We start from the raw sequence: 16,477 nt of genomic DNA, 5'->3' as shown, positions 1-16,477 counted from the left end.
ATCGGAAAAATAAATACACTTCTTTCTGTCTTTCTATCCTAGGGCCTGATCCTGGGTGAGGCGAAGCCTCTGAGCACTGCAAGTGTATGTGCCGAGCAGTGCTCAGGAATCCTGGGCTGACTGTATCAGTAACTGAACTTTCTGTCAGCATCCCCACCTCTTTCTGTCTCCTTACATTGCTCTTAAAATCAAAGAAGGCTGCCAGCCTGAGACCCTCTGAAGCCAGAGAGCTGCTAACCCATCAAGAGGCATCCCAACATTCACTGTCTCAGTATCAGAGCAGCTGTGTGGCTATGGACATTAAGGAGAAACTACGATCAAGACTGCGCTGATAATTTTGCAGATGATGTGGCACCAGAGCACAGGCAGTAGAGAATGACTTGGCAGGTCTGAGATGCAAAAAGCTGATATTCTGAGTAAGCTGATAGACTTTTTTCTTTTTAAAGTTGCTTTTTTTCCTTTGTTTTAAAAGAGGCATACTGAGACAGACTGTCATTCAATAAAGCCACTACTTTCTTCACCAACAATCAGCAACAGATGTAGCCCAATAAAATTAATAGTTTGCAAGTACGCACAAGAGAATACTCTTTTGTCTCTTTTCTCCATCACAAATTTTGTAAAAGCTCTCTGGATTTTAACAGAAAGGCAAAATCGGGGGCTTTTTATATACCTTATTTTGTTTGACTTAAACAATAAAATCACTTTTCTCCCAAACTATGGAAGATTAATGCTGATTAATCTCACTTTCTGAAGTGTGACTCAGGACCCTCCCCCTGCTCTTAATTGTCCACTTTCAACTCAACCTTTATTCCTGCAGAATTCTGGGCTATTACTTACCACGATGATTTAATCCTGCAGAATAGAACTTCTGCTCAAAAATATGCAACATTAATATTAATGTAAAAACAGAAATATATTACTCATACATAATATATAACAAATTAATTTTCATTGAAGTATCAGGAGAAGGATTAAACCCCTTAGATCCTTCTCATGCAATTAGCTCTGCACTTGGGGAAGTCAATGGGACTTCACAAATGAAAGCTTCACATGGTAACACTGGCAAGACTGGGGTTTTACAAAAGCTTGCCTACACTACGAAATATGCCACGAACAGAGTTCTACAATCATACTGCTGTAATTATAGTACTACCCTGTATGGATACGCTTAGGCCACATCAATGTTAACAAATATACTGGTAGCATCTGAGCTGGCACACAGCTGCTGACATTGCAATGATGCTTGACTGCATGCCCAGTTGGAAAAACCTCTGCTGGGGCAGCACAGCTGCCCAAGGAAGTGGTGTACCAGCAAAACAAGCACTCTGCTGAGCCAGTCTTCAACGCTATCCACAATCATTTGTGTCTAGCCATTTTGTCCTGTGAAGACATACTTGCTTTCCTCTAAGGGAATTAAGGGAACTTCCCAGAATTCCCTCGGTCCCATTTCATAATCTTTTATTTTCACATTACTTCTTAACATTTCAGCAGTTCCTCTTTGGTACACCCTGTAAAAAGCCCATTTCTTTTTGCATGGGGCTTCAGTCTACCATTTCCCTATCAGAAAAAAGAGATTGCAGAATTTGTTTCAGAAGCAGAATGTCATACTTCTAGGTTTGCTGGACTTCAACCACTCAATCACCATCACACAAACTACCAGCTGTGAAGCAGGCAACATAAGAAAACTGAGGAGCTATGGTTAAGACAGATAGTTCAGGAAAATCATCAGGTGGTGCAGACATTCCTTGACTAGGCCTACAAAGAAGCACCAAGCAGAACAGGATCAACTGCAAATTGGCCACTGTCAAGTTTGCAAGGTTTTCGTATGCAGCCAGCCATGTTCCTAGAGTTTGGCACTGAACCTATCCCAGCTATCAGAGCAGAAATTGAGAAGAGGACTGCTGTAGCAGTGGGAAAACAAGTACAATAGGAAATCTGGAAGTTTGGAGTCTCAGATCATTCTTTGTTGGTGAACCACCCTGTTTCCTACTGGAAAATGTAGATAGGAAGAGGTGGCCTTCCAGCTATGAAAAGCCATTAGGTGTGCCTTTTTGCACAGAATGTTGAATCTGGATAACAGGTAAAAAACAGAGGAAGTCCATCCCACACAGCATACCAAAACTGTGGAACCATGAGAGAAGGGGACAAACACTTCCTTCTCTCCTACCTCCCACCTTGTTTTTGAGTACACAAGCAGCAAGCAACTTTTAAATGGCCATATTTGTAAGTGGCTGTATTTTTAACTCGCTCTTCGGAGGCATTTCACAGGCATTATCAATGATCAATGAATTGAAAAGCCAGCGAGGCTTTCATCTTGAGGTATTCGGGCCTCTAATAAAAACTGTAGGCAGGGGCTTTTTTCCCAGATTTGCTCATTATTACTGGTAGGACTGTACTGAGATGCTCAGTATCAGGAGAGGTCCCACCCTTTTATTCCCTGACTTATGAAGCCATATACTAGCAACAAAGGTTTAACCACCAAAGAAGAACAGGATAACATCAACATACATCTGATAGGTAGGCCCAAAGGGTGGTGGAAACCACAGAATCACAGAATGGTTGAGGTTGATCTCTGGGGGTTCTCTGGTCCAGCCCCCCTGCTCAAGCAAAGCCAGCTAGAGCCGGACCATGTCCAGATGGCTTGTGAGTATCTCAAAGGATACACAACCTCTCTGGGTAATCTGTGCCAGTGCTCGGTCACCCTCGCAGTAGAAGTGTTTCCTGATGTCCAGAGGGAACCTCCTGTGTGTTGGTTTGTGCCCACTGCCTCTTGTCCTGAAATGTCCCATGGAGAGGACAGATGTTAGCTGGAGACACATTTCTGCTGTCATATTCAGCAGAATACACTGTATAAAATACTACAGGTCATATTTTATACAAATGAAAGATGGGTTTGGCCAGAGGAAAAAATACCTAAGGGTTTTGAACAACCAGGCATAAGATCAATTACCAGCCATCACAGAGCTATGGGAGGTCACAGAAGAGGACTCTTTAACAAGATGCTACGTATCAGGTGGTTCATTTATGTTAATTTTGTACAACTTCATGAAACAAGCAGTACTGGGGCTACTATCCATTTTAAATTAATGGCTAGCCCATTTTATTTCCCTGATGACAGCGTAACAAATTTGGGTGTTATGTTTGTTGTATGAGACAAATAATACACACATTACATATAACGACTTTATTGAGCAGTGATAAAAAACACTTCTCAAAACATTTACAGCCACTTAAGAATTTGGTCTGTGAGCACCACAAAGAACCAGGTTCAAAGATCATGGTTTCTTATAGCTTCATTTCTTGTGACTGATTCACTTTTGCATAAAAACCAGTTATGAACTTCAGTTAAAGCCATCTTCCTGGTTTGGATCTCCAAAAGGCCTCTTCCCTGTCTCGATTCTATCACCTGCTGGGTCATCTCTCTTCGCAAACGTTGTAAAAACTTTATAGGCTTTGAGATTCCTACTCATCTATTAAGTTTTTTCTTGAAACTGGCCAAGAGCTGTCTAAAAGTAAGAGGGGGAAGAGAGAGAACTCTAGAGGTATGCAAACCAGCAGACAAAAAAAGACATGGCATGATTTCCCATGTCTTGTTTCTGAAGATAATCAGGGTAGAAAAACAGGAGAAATCTCTTGTTTTTTCTACCCAATTCTGAGGTCAAAATACAAATACTCATCATTATTCTGATTTTCCACTGGGGCTGTGCAGAAGGGACATTGTGGCATGCTACTCTGGTCACTTGGCCAGCAGATACATGTACAGGGAAAGCCTCATGAGGACAGTGGGCTGCACAGCTGACCTGTTGGAGTATACATCTCAGGATGTTTTGTCTCATAAAGCTTTGCTGAATCTACATTTGCCCTCTCTAGAGATGCTTAAGGTCTTCGTCCACATTCCTGTGTCCCTCTCCAGTTCTGCCTTTCTTCAAGCAGGCATCCCCCACCCCCACCCCCCACCCCGCCACTGCACTGTTTCATAGAAATCTTGGTTTGGTGCTCTTGAAAACTTTGGAGAACATGTTATCCTTTCTTCCTCTCATGCAAAGTTTTCCACAGGTGCAAAGAAGGTGCCTCTCCAAATTCCTCATCTGAAGCCTCTGACAAATAACAAGACAGAAAAATAGTATTAGATTTTAATGATCAGTGGACAGGAAACTAAGAAAACTCACTGCAATTATCCCTCTTGCTTCTGTTCAGCAGCTCCCAGCCAACACACAGGCTTCCTTTCTCACACTGTGTGTGTGAGAAGGTGGGAAGTTTGCTGCTTAACTTTGGTAGGATTTACAGCAACAGGATAATAAATAACACCACCCTCGTTAAATTCAGACAGGACTCTGTCTGATAGCTCACTACTGAAAGTGTGAAGACAAAGGGAAGAGAAATGCTTAAGCCTGTATCTTGTCAGTCAGTCCATGGCAGCGGTACTACTAGAAATTAGGGCACAGCGTAATGTGAAGGTGGCCTACTGTGGCCAGAAAAACAGGGCAGCCCTTCCTAAAAATATATATGGTCACATCTTAAACAATACCTTCCTGAAAACAATGTCAAAATGATGCAAGAAGACAAAAATGGCATTTTCAGTGAGCTCATTCTAAAACTCCAGAAGCAGAAAATATGTTTGCCACAGATTAGTTCCACAAACTATTTCAAAGCCAAATCTTTGTGCCAGCAACACAAGATGCTTCTTCTTTACCTTCTTCTGTCCCCAAATCCAAAATCCAGCATGAACATCACTTGTTCTGGGCCTGGATTCACTGACAGGAAACCCAAGGCACTACTTCTTATGTTTACATTACAAGTTTATGTGCTTATTCATAAAAATCCTGTAGTCAGAATGATCAGCTTGGATTGCTGATGAGGAGGATTACTTTAATTTCTTTATGTGTTTCAATTAAATGCATGACTATTGATTTCAGTGCATTTTTTTCAGTTAAAAGCACAGTGATTTATGTTGTTAAAATGCTATTGCACGCCCTGCCAAAAGCATGCATCTGGGAACATTTCTGGGTTGCTCACAGTCTTTTCTCTCTTCTTTCTGCCTCTGACTGCCAGGTGCATGCTGTTGAAACAAACCAGCTACTTCAAAAGGCAGTTCCTGTTTTCTGTCTTTGTGAGTCTGGCAGTGTTTTGAGAAGGGGGGAGGAAAAGTAAGAGAAAAAAGGTAGATTCAGGGCCCATGAATAAAGAGAAAAAAAGGTAATGATAAAACAGCACACCTACCTGAGCTCCATTCTTTCTCCCAGGGTGATACCATTTCTGGATTCATCTGAGGTTGGATAAGTTGAGTTTCAAAGAGCCATCAGCTCTCCACAGCATCTGAATTTTGTGACCCCGTCTCCACAAGCTCATTGTCAGCCTGCACTCTCACCGCTCCTTCCAGAATGGTGTGTGATGTGCCCAGTGTCCCCTGCTGTGACATGCCCATCCTGGCATACAGCTCTGCACAACCACAACAGGACAGAAGCGCAGCCCCAAATTCACACTTATTCTGTTCTTCAGCTGGTGTGACAGTTGCTAGTTCTCTCCTTTGTCCAGCGCTTTTGATACTCTCTGCTATATTGAGTTTCTGCAAGTCTTTTGCAACACCTAAATAAGCATCTTTACTCCTGCAGTAATTTGGCAGTGTACTTGCACTGCTCCTTCTCTTCTCAGGACCAGAAAACCCAGAGTATTCTTGTATTATTAATGAAGGACTGTCTCCATTGCCACAGATAATACAATATTCACATGAGCTTCACATTCATGGAACAAAGTAATACATAACTTAAGCTACTTATAGAAGCAATTATGCTTGCTGAGCATCTACTCTGGAAGTTACCAACAGGACCCCAAACTGAGCGCAGTTGCATATGTGGATACACTAGCATAAGGTTTTAGCAGTAAACTGTTGGTGTAAGCTGGAGTCCACTCCCTCCTCCCCCGCCAGCTAAGCAATTAACAATATAACTATTATTGTACAGTTACACTGGTATGGTTCTGCATGTACAGAAGTCACAAAGCTTAAGAAGTGAGGGCACACCTTCTGCTGAGTCAGGAGTTCTCTCATTAGGTGCATGACAGCATATTAAGGAGGAAGAAGCAAGGCCACAAACTTTTTCTTGAACACTGCTTTTCATCTTCCAAGTGCTTTACAAAAAATGTATCGCAATTAAGCGTGGCAACACACTTTTCAGGAACTATCAATCTTATTTTCTGAATAAGGAAAATGAAGCAGAGATGTTCAAGTAGATTTGTCCGAGTCAATAAAGCAAATGCGTGACACAAAAAGGACTGATGTCTAGTTCCCAATTCACTATCATATCGACCTTGTTCTCCACTTTTAAACATTAACTATCACCAAGAAGATTATTATCCTAGCCTAACAGTGTGCTTGCAATGATTCAAGATCTTTACAAGAAATCTAAAACCTGAATTCAGCAACTCATTAAGCTCAAAGAATAAGTTACAGATTTACCAATTTCAGAGCTCTTTCAACAGCTAGCTATCAACAATCTGCCTGTTTAAGTCTGTTTGACAGCTTACGGGTACTAGATTCAGTAGTATGATGGGCTTAATGAGTTCCGACCTGTTCCTTGAGTTGTTGTAACTGATGTAACTGATGATGAGCAGTGCCCGTCATTTCCTATCCCAACTGAAAGGTAACTTTCAGTGAAGATGATTCAGGTCAACATCTTTCACTTAGCAAGCAGGGTGAGCTCAGCAGGTGATAGCTTGGCTGATGACATTATACCATGTTAAGGTAATTGCACCCTATCACATTACTGAGTACAGGCTAAAAAGGGAAGTTTTCTAGTTCAGCCATGAGAATATTTGGCAAAGAAGCCAGAAGTGACATTTTTTGGTGTTATCTTTTATCTTAAAAAGACATTTTCTAGTACTTTTACCATAGTAATCTATTACTGAGTAACAAAGGGTATTCAGCACTATTAGTAGTCTGACAACTGGCCCATATAAACCACATGATTCTCAATAATGCAAATGAAACCTTCACTCCTTAATATTATGATTTTTTTTTTGTTGAAAAATTCCCCAAAATAGCATGTTTAAGTAGCCGTCTTCAACATCCCATTCAATTTAAGAAATATCCTTCCAGTGAAGTAGCAAAGCCACTGACTAGTAACAAATTTTAGAAATCCAATTTGTTTTTACTGTTTGTGTTACATGCTTATGTTTTCATTTCCCTCAGCCTGGACATCCAATCTATAGTGTTAAACTTTTGTGTATTACCACTTTCAATTTTGATTCTCATCGTTATAATGATTGCATCACTACAATTTGAAACCAGTAGTATCTGTTAGAAAAATAAATTATCTTTCAGAATTTTACAAACATGCATTTATGGTTTCCAGAAGTACTAATGCTCTACCAGGAACCTGATAGCTTTGTGCTTCCCGTGAGAAAAGAATCTGAAAGTCTAGGTTACTTATGTGGAGACTAGAATCATAGACACTGAAAAATCAGTTTGCAAATTCCGAATGGGGGTGGGGGGCAAATGGTGATCTGAAAGCAGGGAAATGCTATTCACAAATCTTGCTGTAGTTTAAAAGGCTTTTTCATCTTAAATACAACAAATAAATAAAACAAAAATCAAAAGGAGCAAGAAGAGGAACGTGATGCCAATCAGAAGAAGACGTAAGAACTCTCATTATACATGATCCAAGTACAAGAAGATTCACTGATGACACTGAAGGTAACTGACCTTATATCACCACAAAGGACCCCCAAATCTCTTTTTGTCTAGTTTACAAGCAAGAGAAAGACAAGTTGGTAACATCTTATCATGGTAACTGTCTTAACATGCATGATTCTGATTGTGTTTGAGGTAGCAAGAATTGGCTTCCAACATGACTGGGAAAAGAGATTTCAAGTAGTCACTCAGGGAAAAATGACAGAAACAAACCAGGATGACTGAACCTATCAAAAACTTGCAGCTGGTAATCCTGTGGTTCCCACTCGGCAGCAGTACTACAGGACCATCAATGGCCTGAACCATACCTAATGGGAGCCATTCCTTTTCCCTCTTCTTTGAAAACAAGGTTTTCCTTAGACCCGCAGTTCTTGGTCTAACAACCTGTTCCACACCACATCCCATTCCCCAGGTGTCCCCCACCACCGCCCAGTGTGCAAACTGGAGACGCAGAAGTCATGAAAGCATAGGGCCCTTCCCTGGCAGATGCATCCTGCCTGGTACTTCATCCTAATCTCCCAGCTCCACTTCCCTCTTCGTGGCACTCCAGGCCCTGTGCTGCCTCAGTGGCCCTCTCCCAGCTTGTCTCCAGCTATGTTCTTGGTAGCTCCACAAATACTTACCTCTTGGCCCACATATCCTTATGTATCTCCCCTCCTCCCTCCCTGCCTCCCTCCTGCCCTCCAGTTTGCACAACACCGTTGGATGACATGCTGAGAGATTTCTTACCCAACACATGGGCTCACAAACAGGGAGTGAGGAAAGTGATGGAAGAGCAGCAGCGCCCTGGCCACCGGGTATCCGTACACATTCACAGCAATGGGTTGCACCACGCTGGTACCATTACAGGCTAAAAGCTTTCTTGAAGCAAAAGCTATTACTTCTTATCATGTGTTTGTGCTGTGTTTTTAGGCTTCCTGAACTATAAGGGGTCATTATAGAAGATACCCTGCATAAACCACTAAGTCATTCTATTGATAATATTTCTGAAGATAAAATAGATTCCCTTCCGTCAGTACGCACCCCCCCACCTTCCCATATACAGGTGTTATTACTTCATCACTGGTGACTGAGGAAGCAGATCAGATCTTTCAAGAGTTTGACCCTTTGGCTTTTTTCTGAAACATATATTTACTTTCTAAGTTATGCTGCATGAATGGGATTTCAATCATCGGGCACTAGGTTTTTCAGTGACATCAAAATGTTGTTCATCAGGAATGGAAAGAAAAACACAACAAGGAATTGCATCCAAAGGACTGATTTCCCAATTTACCTTAGGCTAGCATTGCACTTCTACTTAATCAAAATATGCTATAGGAGGGGAAAATGAATGTCTACAAGACAATTTACAAAAAAAACCCTCAGTTTGTTGCTCACAAATATTTTTTAAAAATCCACCCCTTATGCCAGCATTTTGGCTCACTGTATTCTACTCCTCTGTCATTAATGCTCTCTGCCGTAAGCACAACTCCTAGCTGGGGATTCCAACGCGTAAGGGAGCTAGGATAAGATTCCAGATCTCAGTTGTGCTGGCATGAAGATAGGTCTCCTCAGTGATACAGAAGACAATATCCTAGGGAGACTGGAATTAGTCCTATTCCGCACAATTCAATCCAAGATGCAAGGCATATCAAGAAGCAAGTAATTACTAGCTAATGGCTACTGATGGAAATGTAACATGGTTCAGCCTAAGCATTTCATGACAAGTGACAAGACGACTTGAAAAAAGGGGGATTTTTTCCAAAAGGATGGACGGTGTCAAGAGCAAAGAAAAAAGGGTTACCTCTTCAGTTTGGGAGGGGCTGATTCTGGGCATTGGAGATACTTGTGGTGTTTTCAGCTGTGTATTGTTGCTGTCTGGAACAAGCTCTCTGTGGATTGACTGAATATGGTTTTGGAGTTCACTTTCTGATTCAAATTTAACATTGCAACTAGAACATCGAGTCTTCAGTCCCCCTGCCTTGCTTTTGTTCTCAATGGAACTCAAGTTCTCATTTTGGCCCATGCCTTGTCTGTTACTGCTTGAAGGGATGTTGACACTTGGACTACCACTTTTACTGAGATTAACACAGCTAGCACACAGACCATATGGCAGACCGTTGATATCAAGTTTCACTAAATCCTGTTTTGAGCGGAATTCCTTCAGGCAAGAAGCACACTTGTACAGTTTCTGGAGATGCTGTGCACGCCCCGTGGACTGCACGGCAGAACCGTTTCCAGTTTTCTGCATGTGGAACGTGCCGTGGATTTTCAGTTCCAGCGTGGAGGTCACTGTCTGCATGCACACCACACAGCGGAACCCCGTCAAGGAGTTCCTCAAGTCAGGGTGCATTTGGCAATGCTCTAAAAATTCCTCCTCGCTCTGGAGAGGCATCTTGCAAATCCTGCAGTTTCCAGTGTCCAGGCTCTTACTATGTGTGACCTTATGTTCAGTAAGAGTCAGAAGAGACGGAAACCGCTCGCCACAGATTGGGCACATATAATGTTTCACTGGTCCCAAGTGTGTCTGCATGTGTTCTCGAAGCCCATTTTCAGAGAAGAATGTTCGAGAACACACATTACACTTGTAATTCCCTTTAATGAGTTCAGCCTTTTTCTTCACTATGGCACTTTCTCCTGGTCGAATGTTATGGTCTCGAAGCTGGTGATTTTGCAGGAGAGTCTCCATGGTATAAGCTGCTCCGCAAATGTCACAGCCGTACATAGGCTCAGATGTGTCCACATCTTCTTCGCTGCCATCGTGGCTGTTATGGGACTCCTGGCTATTTGTCAACAAGGTCTGGAGTTCCACTTCCTCTTTCTGAACCTGCTCAGATGCCCCATTCGTTCCGCAGTTTGGAGTTTTTGTTTCAAAAACACAGTGTTTTTCCCTTAAGTGCTTTTCCAGCAAGATGATAGCATGGAAAGCTTTGCTGCAGAACTTGCAGTTGTACTTCTTGCTGTGTGTAGTGATGTGACACTGCAGCTCCACCTCTGTACCAAAGGATTCGCCACAGAAGATGCACTTGTGTACTTTGCCTTGGTTCTCCAGGTGGTTGTGTTTAACATGAAGCTGTAGGTCAGTCTCATTTCGGAAATCCCAGTTGCAGGATGTACACCTGTATACTTTCTTTTCATTGCTGTGCTTCACAGCCAAGTGTAATTGAATGGAGACTTTGGAGTCAAAAACCTCTTGGCACAAGGTGCAGCGGAAGAACACAAACGTATGCATGTCCAGTAGGTGTTTCTGCAAGTCATCCACAGAAGTGAACTGCTTATCACAGCTTTCACAGATGTAGTAGGTTGAGGTGATCATGAAATGAATGGTAACATGCTTCAGCAGAGACTCCTGATTTGGAAATTCCTTGTTGCACTGAGGGCAGGTCAGTTTTGGCAGGACGGTGTCAAGATGTGTTTTTAAATGAGTCTGAAAACCGTCCAAGGAAGTATACTTAGCACCACACTGATTACAAATATATTCACCTGCAGGACGAGGAGGAGCACCTCCAACTGCCTGCATCATCTTTAAAGAGGTCTGCTCAATGGTTACAGGAGATAAGGGACTCATGGCTCTGGATTTTTTTCCATTGTGGATGTAATTCAGTGCCAAAGGAATGTTCTTATGGTTCTCCTTGATATGCTTGTTCAGTTTAAGAACACTATTAAATATTGGAGAATTTGTACAGTAAGAACAAGAATACACTTCCACCACCGGATCTTTTGGGGTTCCAAGCACAGGGGAACCAAAACGGGAACTGCTAAGATCACAATGGACTTGTCTAATATGCTCTTCCAGAGAAGAATCTGTAAGAAATCCCATGTAGCAATGGGGACAAAAGAATGCATTACTGTCCTTAGCAGCAGGGTTGGCAAATCCATGAGAACATCGAATGTGTTCCTGAAGGGTGTTGAGGTCATTGAACACTTCAGAGCAGAAGTTGCACTGGTACACCATGGCGGGCATGGTAGAAACAATCAGTGCTGGGTCTGGAGCTTCATGGACTTGCTTAAGATGTTCGTTCAGATTGTAGAGAGATGGCAATACCTCCAAACAATACTGACAGATATGGGCTTGTTCGGGTTTATCTAAATGCATAGTTTTCAGGTGTATCTGCAAAACAGCAAGGCTGGAAAATAACTGTTTGTTGCAATAAATGCAGCTATAGGTAACTTTTGCCTGTTTACTCGAAGGACCAGTGATATCTGGCACTTGCTGAGCTGCCCGCTTCCTTCCACGACCTTTTGGTATAGGGGGAGCCGTTTCCACCATTGTTGAACTATCCACCGAGAGATTCGAATCCGGAGTGGTGCTAGAGACTGAGGTGTAGCCCACAGTCACCAAAGATGGGCTGTTGCTGTGGTTGCACGACTCTGGCTGCTGGTGACTGTCCATGTGGCTGTACAGCTCCTCCACAGTATGAAAGTTCTCAGAGCAAATGCTGCATGAATTCTTCTTCTCACCATTATGAGCCTGCTCCATGTGATTCACCAGAGACGTTTCCTCTACAAAGAGTTCATGACAGTAAACACACTGAAGAGCAGATCGGTCTTCATTAGGGGAACACTCCGGGTGACATTCTGCAATGTGCTTCTGAAGATCTTCAGGAAAATCAAAGCCTTCTTCACACTGACTGCATTTCTGAGTGTCTTTCATTTTCCAGTCCTCCATTCGGGAAGCGGACTGAGAGCCATCTTTGTTCCTCTCGTGAACCTGCATGTGACCATGCAGCGAACTAGACGACAGGAATCCACGTCTACAAATGGCACACTTATATGGCTTGTTGGATGTATGAGTCTTTAAGTGAATTTTAAGATGATCACTCCTTGAGAACGCTGCATCACACTCACTGCAGTGATACTTCTTGTCTCCCGTATGAAGCTTTATGTGGCGGTCCCTGCTCCGTTTGTGTTTGAAGAGACGACTGCAATACGTGCATTTGAAAGGGAGCTTGTCGCTGTGACTTTGCTCGTGGTGCTTTAAGTAGCTGAGGCGGCTGAACGATTTGTCACAAAACTGGCATGGATAGGGCAACCCTGGGCCTCCTTCCTCTTCACCAAAATCACAACCTTCTCCATGGCTCGGGGAAGTCTGGTCCTTGCTAGAAGGCGATGATGCTGGCCATGAGCAAGTGGGGTCATCCTCAACATCCACTCCATCTGAAATGAGAAAGAAACATGCCCACAAGCTTAAACCCTACAGTTCAGAGGAGACAGCAAATGCATACGAACAATGCAGATCTGCTAGTCCTAAATAGCTAAAACATATTAAACTCAGACTAGGATATTTCTTACACCTGTATCCAACAGCTTCAAGACCACATTTATTTTTATCAGACTGTAAAACATTAAAAGTTATTAAATAGTTCTGTGCCTATATTACCTTTTTATTGCTTTTTTATCATTCTTTCTCAGTTGCAGGATATGTATTATACATTGACAACTTTATTAAAATGCAGATTTTATTATATTTAATGTTTCTTTTGTATCCATTGTAAAATGATTTGCATATTATGTGAGCATCTGAAGAGTCAAAAGAAAGGGGAAAATATTACAGGAATGATTTAAAATTAATACAGTCAACCCACAGGCCTAATATTTAATAAAAAGATTCCCCCTGCTTTGCCGCAAGTTTTTTTTTTTCCCCTTGAAGTTGAGTCTGAACACAGAAATCTTTTAAAGGCTATTACTGAGAGAGACTTGGCTGTTATTCTAAACAATAATAGGAAAAATTGCAGGGGAGGAACAGGACAACAGTATAAACAGTGATGTTTGCTCTAATAAAGTGCAACCAGATTTCTCCAATAACGACACAATTCAGTTACTGAAAGCTGGCAGCTGTATCATTAAATGTTCAAAACAAACTAACAAACCAACAGCTAGGATCAAGGAAAATGAGAAAGTTTCAAAAGGGTCAGATGTGAACAGCATTTTTTTTTTTCCTTTTTAAGTTCAAGAGGTTGCCCACCACTTCTTCCTTTTTGCAAAGGCTTCAGCCAGCTGAACTTCCTTAGTCCAGCAGAACCTGTACTGTGAGGTGATCACAGACAAAGCAACTCACAAAAAACTGGAAACAGGAAAAATGATAAATGATTATGGTAAAAGCTGAAAGATTTACGAGTAACAAGGAAAAGACAAAACAGAAATGCTAGCCAGATAATAAACTGGTTATTCATGATATTACCTCACCTCTAGACAGGGCCAGTTGTAACTACTTTTTTCAACAGATGTGCTCTACAATTTTTGCACCTTTTGTTTTAAATGTAGACTACAACACTACAATGATCACATTTATCTCAACCTAAAACTTCTTCAAAAATATTAAAAGAATGCTTGAAAGACCACTCTACATCAAATAATCCTTTTATTGCTTTCCAGGGGCAATGCTTGGGGTTTTTTTCCTTTTAAAAGTAAAACTGATTACAGTAATAGTACAGAAAAAGACAGGATAAACCTCTCGAAAAATATCTTTCCTGAGGTATTCTTGCAAAGAAATAAGTTTCTTAACATCTTCAGCCTTCTCTCAAGAATCCTACTACACCAACATAAAAGTTAGAGCTGGCCTATATTATGTAAACAAATTCCAAGCCTGCTTTCTTTAAGGTAACAAGATTTTACTAGATTATCAACCTCTTGCTTATCCACAGGAAACAGATGAGGATTCATTCCTTTCCTGCATCTAGAAACTGATGACAACGCCATCTCACTATCAATGCCAGATGGCAACCATCTAACTCTGAGAAAACAACCAAACACCATTGCTGGATGCCTGCCCATTGACACAATGCTTTTCAGGATAAGTTGGAAACTGCATGGGTTTTTATCCTCTTGTTTACGTCTTGAAGAGGAGGGTTTCACAAATTACACATCCCTTTCACACACACACACACAAATATGTATCTGTATTTACCTACGAACGATCTGCACTAATAGTATGTATTTAAACAACAAAACCAAACCCTAGCCCAAGTACCATGTCTTTGAACTGAAAACAAAGGCATCTGGTTTTTTTTTAAGATAAAAATTGAAAAATAAAAATCCTCCCTTCCAGCAACAGTACTATCATCTGCCACAATGCTTCCCAATGAACTGAAGCAAAGTTACTCATTGTCATACATAGGAAATAATACCAGCCAGGTGAGTTTTTAAGTTGGTACATTAATGACTGCAATATTCACAGGAGACTTCTGATGTAAATCTGTGTACTGCCCTTTCAAATTGCTGGGTTTGACTCTACAACTGGAAATAATCAAAACAGTGGAACAACTATTCACAGAAAAAGATGTTAATTTTTGCTACATATTTAAATTTTATTTTAAATGAACATTTTCAGCCAGGCTTTTTAAGTGGAAAAACCTTTTGTCCTTTAAAAATTAAACATATTTCTGACATATGACCACTGCTGGCAGATAAACAGGAATTTATGTCAAGCAACTGAGTGAAGAAAAATAGTCTGTGACTGCCCAGGCAACATATTTTGTAACCAAATTTAGTATTAAAATGTATATCCTATGCAGAAATGATATATTATTGCACAAATGTTTAGAGGAATATATGGTAAGTGTTATAAATAGTGTACCATCACGGAGACAGTAGTAAATCTCTTCCTTTTTGTGGCCACTGCCTGCCCGGTTTTACCTATTATACAACTATTCCCTCTGGCTCGTGCATCTCAGCAGGCTGGCAGCAGGGTCGGGATCAAGCGCTGAGTGTGACCACGGTATAAGGAACGGCAGCCCCTTTCCCCCATCCAATTCTCCTTGTTTGCTTGAGAGTCTCTCCATTAGCTTTCATATAAGGTAAGGAAAGTGGAGTGGGAATAGCGTAACTACAGGACAGAGCCAGTTCTTACTTTCCAACCGGCAAATATAAATGTTGCTGTGTGTCACTTTTTGCTGTTGGGTTTTTAATCCAAGCCCATAATAATTCCGCGGAGTAATTCTCTTTGTGCAAAAAGGAGAAGAGCAAACCACTTGCAGGTCCAACTTGCGTCCTTTTAACTTCAAATGTGAAAATCTCTCAATCTCTCAGAGCTACAGAAGAACCAGCGAGGCAGGGGGAATTCCGCAGAGCGCACGGCGGAGGACAACAGGATTTTCCTGAGTACGAGCCTAACAATGCAGCCAACACGTTTCCCCGGCTTCCCCCCGGTGTGGAAGGGGCACTGGTGGCCGGCCACCGCCCTCCGGAAGGAGGGCCCCTGGGCTGCACTCACACAAAGGGTTCCCAAAGCCGGGCCTGTCGGCCGTCAGTGACCACAGAATGACTTTTGAAACCTTGCTTCTGCGACAAGGGAAACATTTCTCTGCAGTGACTTTTGATGTGCGGACTCCAACCTGAATGCTGCATGAATGTTGTGTGTGATGGACTAGTGCGCCTGCTGAGCTTAGGGGCTGTCTAGGAACGGATCTGGGGACAGCGATCAAGAAGGAAACCTGGGCTATGAGTAACTACTGCTACAGCAGGACCTGAATGACGGCATTCCCTGTCCTGCCGTCTCCCCACCCTTCCCCACAAAAGATGCCACACCACAAAATTAACGTGCAACCATAAAGAGCATCTCCTTCCAAATGGCGGCGATTCACAGCTTGCTACCATGCGCCAAGACTACTCCATGTGCGCAGGCATCGGGTGAGCAGATCTGGGCACTCAAAGCCATGATGGAGGAGCTAAAAGGAAGGTCCCCACAGCTCACCAGCAGGCTCGGGATGTGGACTCCACTCCCACTTTTCCGGGGCCCTTCCCACAGAGCCAGCTCTGTGTTGGGGGTAAAGTTTGACCTGCTGTCGGGCAAACGCCTTTTTGCCAATCGCT

General features: G+C 42.2%; 1 protein-coding gene across 13 annotated transcripts in view; it reads right to left on the bottom strand.

Annotated features, from left to right (window-relative positions):
• Positions 1 to 16,477, bottom strand: part of ZNF521 (zinc finger protein 521) — a 236,963-nt gene that overhangs the window by 129,828 nt on the left and 90,658 nt on the right. For 12 of the 13 annotated variants that reach the window (XM_087754700.1, XM_087754709.1, XM_087754718.1 and 9 more), the window contains one exon: positions 9,471 to 12,823. In XM_087754700.1, coding sequence (XP_087610826.1) covers positions 9,471 to 12,823 — 3,353 coding nt within the window. Of the gene's footprint in view, positions 1 to 3,964; positions 4,098 to 5,220; positions 12,824 to 16,477 lie in introns of those variants that run through there. The other variant, XR_015704120.1, reaches the window with a different exon arrangement.

Source organism: Nipponia nippon, unplaced genomic scaffold (assembly GCF_047370975.1).
Source record: "Nipponia nippon isolate SJK-2023a ecotype South Korea unplaced genomic scaffold, ASM4737097v1 scaffold_1, whole genome shotgun sequence".
Taxonomy (NCBI): Eukaryota; Metazoa; Chordata; class Aves; order Pelecaniformes; family Threskiornithidae; genus Nipponia; species Nipponia nippon.
The sequence above is the reverse complement of the archived record's forward strand: the minus strand, read 5'-3'. Positions and strand labels throughout refer to the sequence as shown.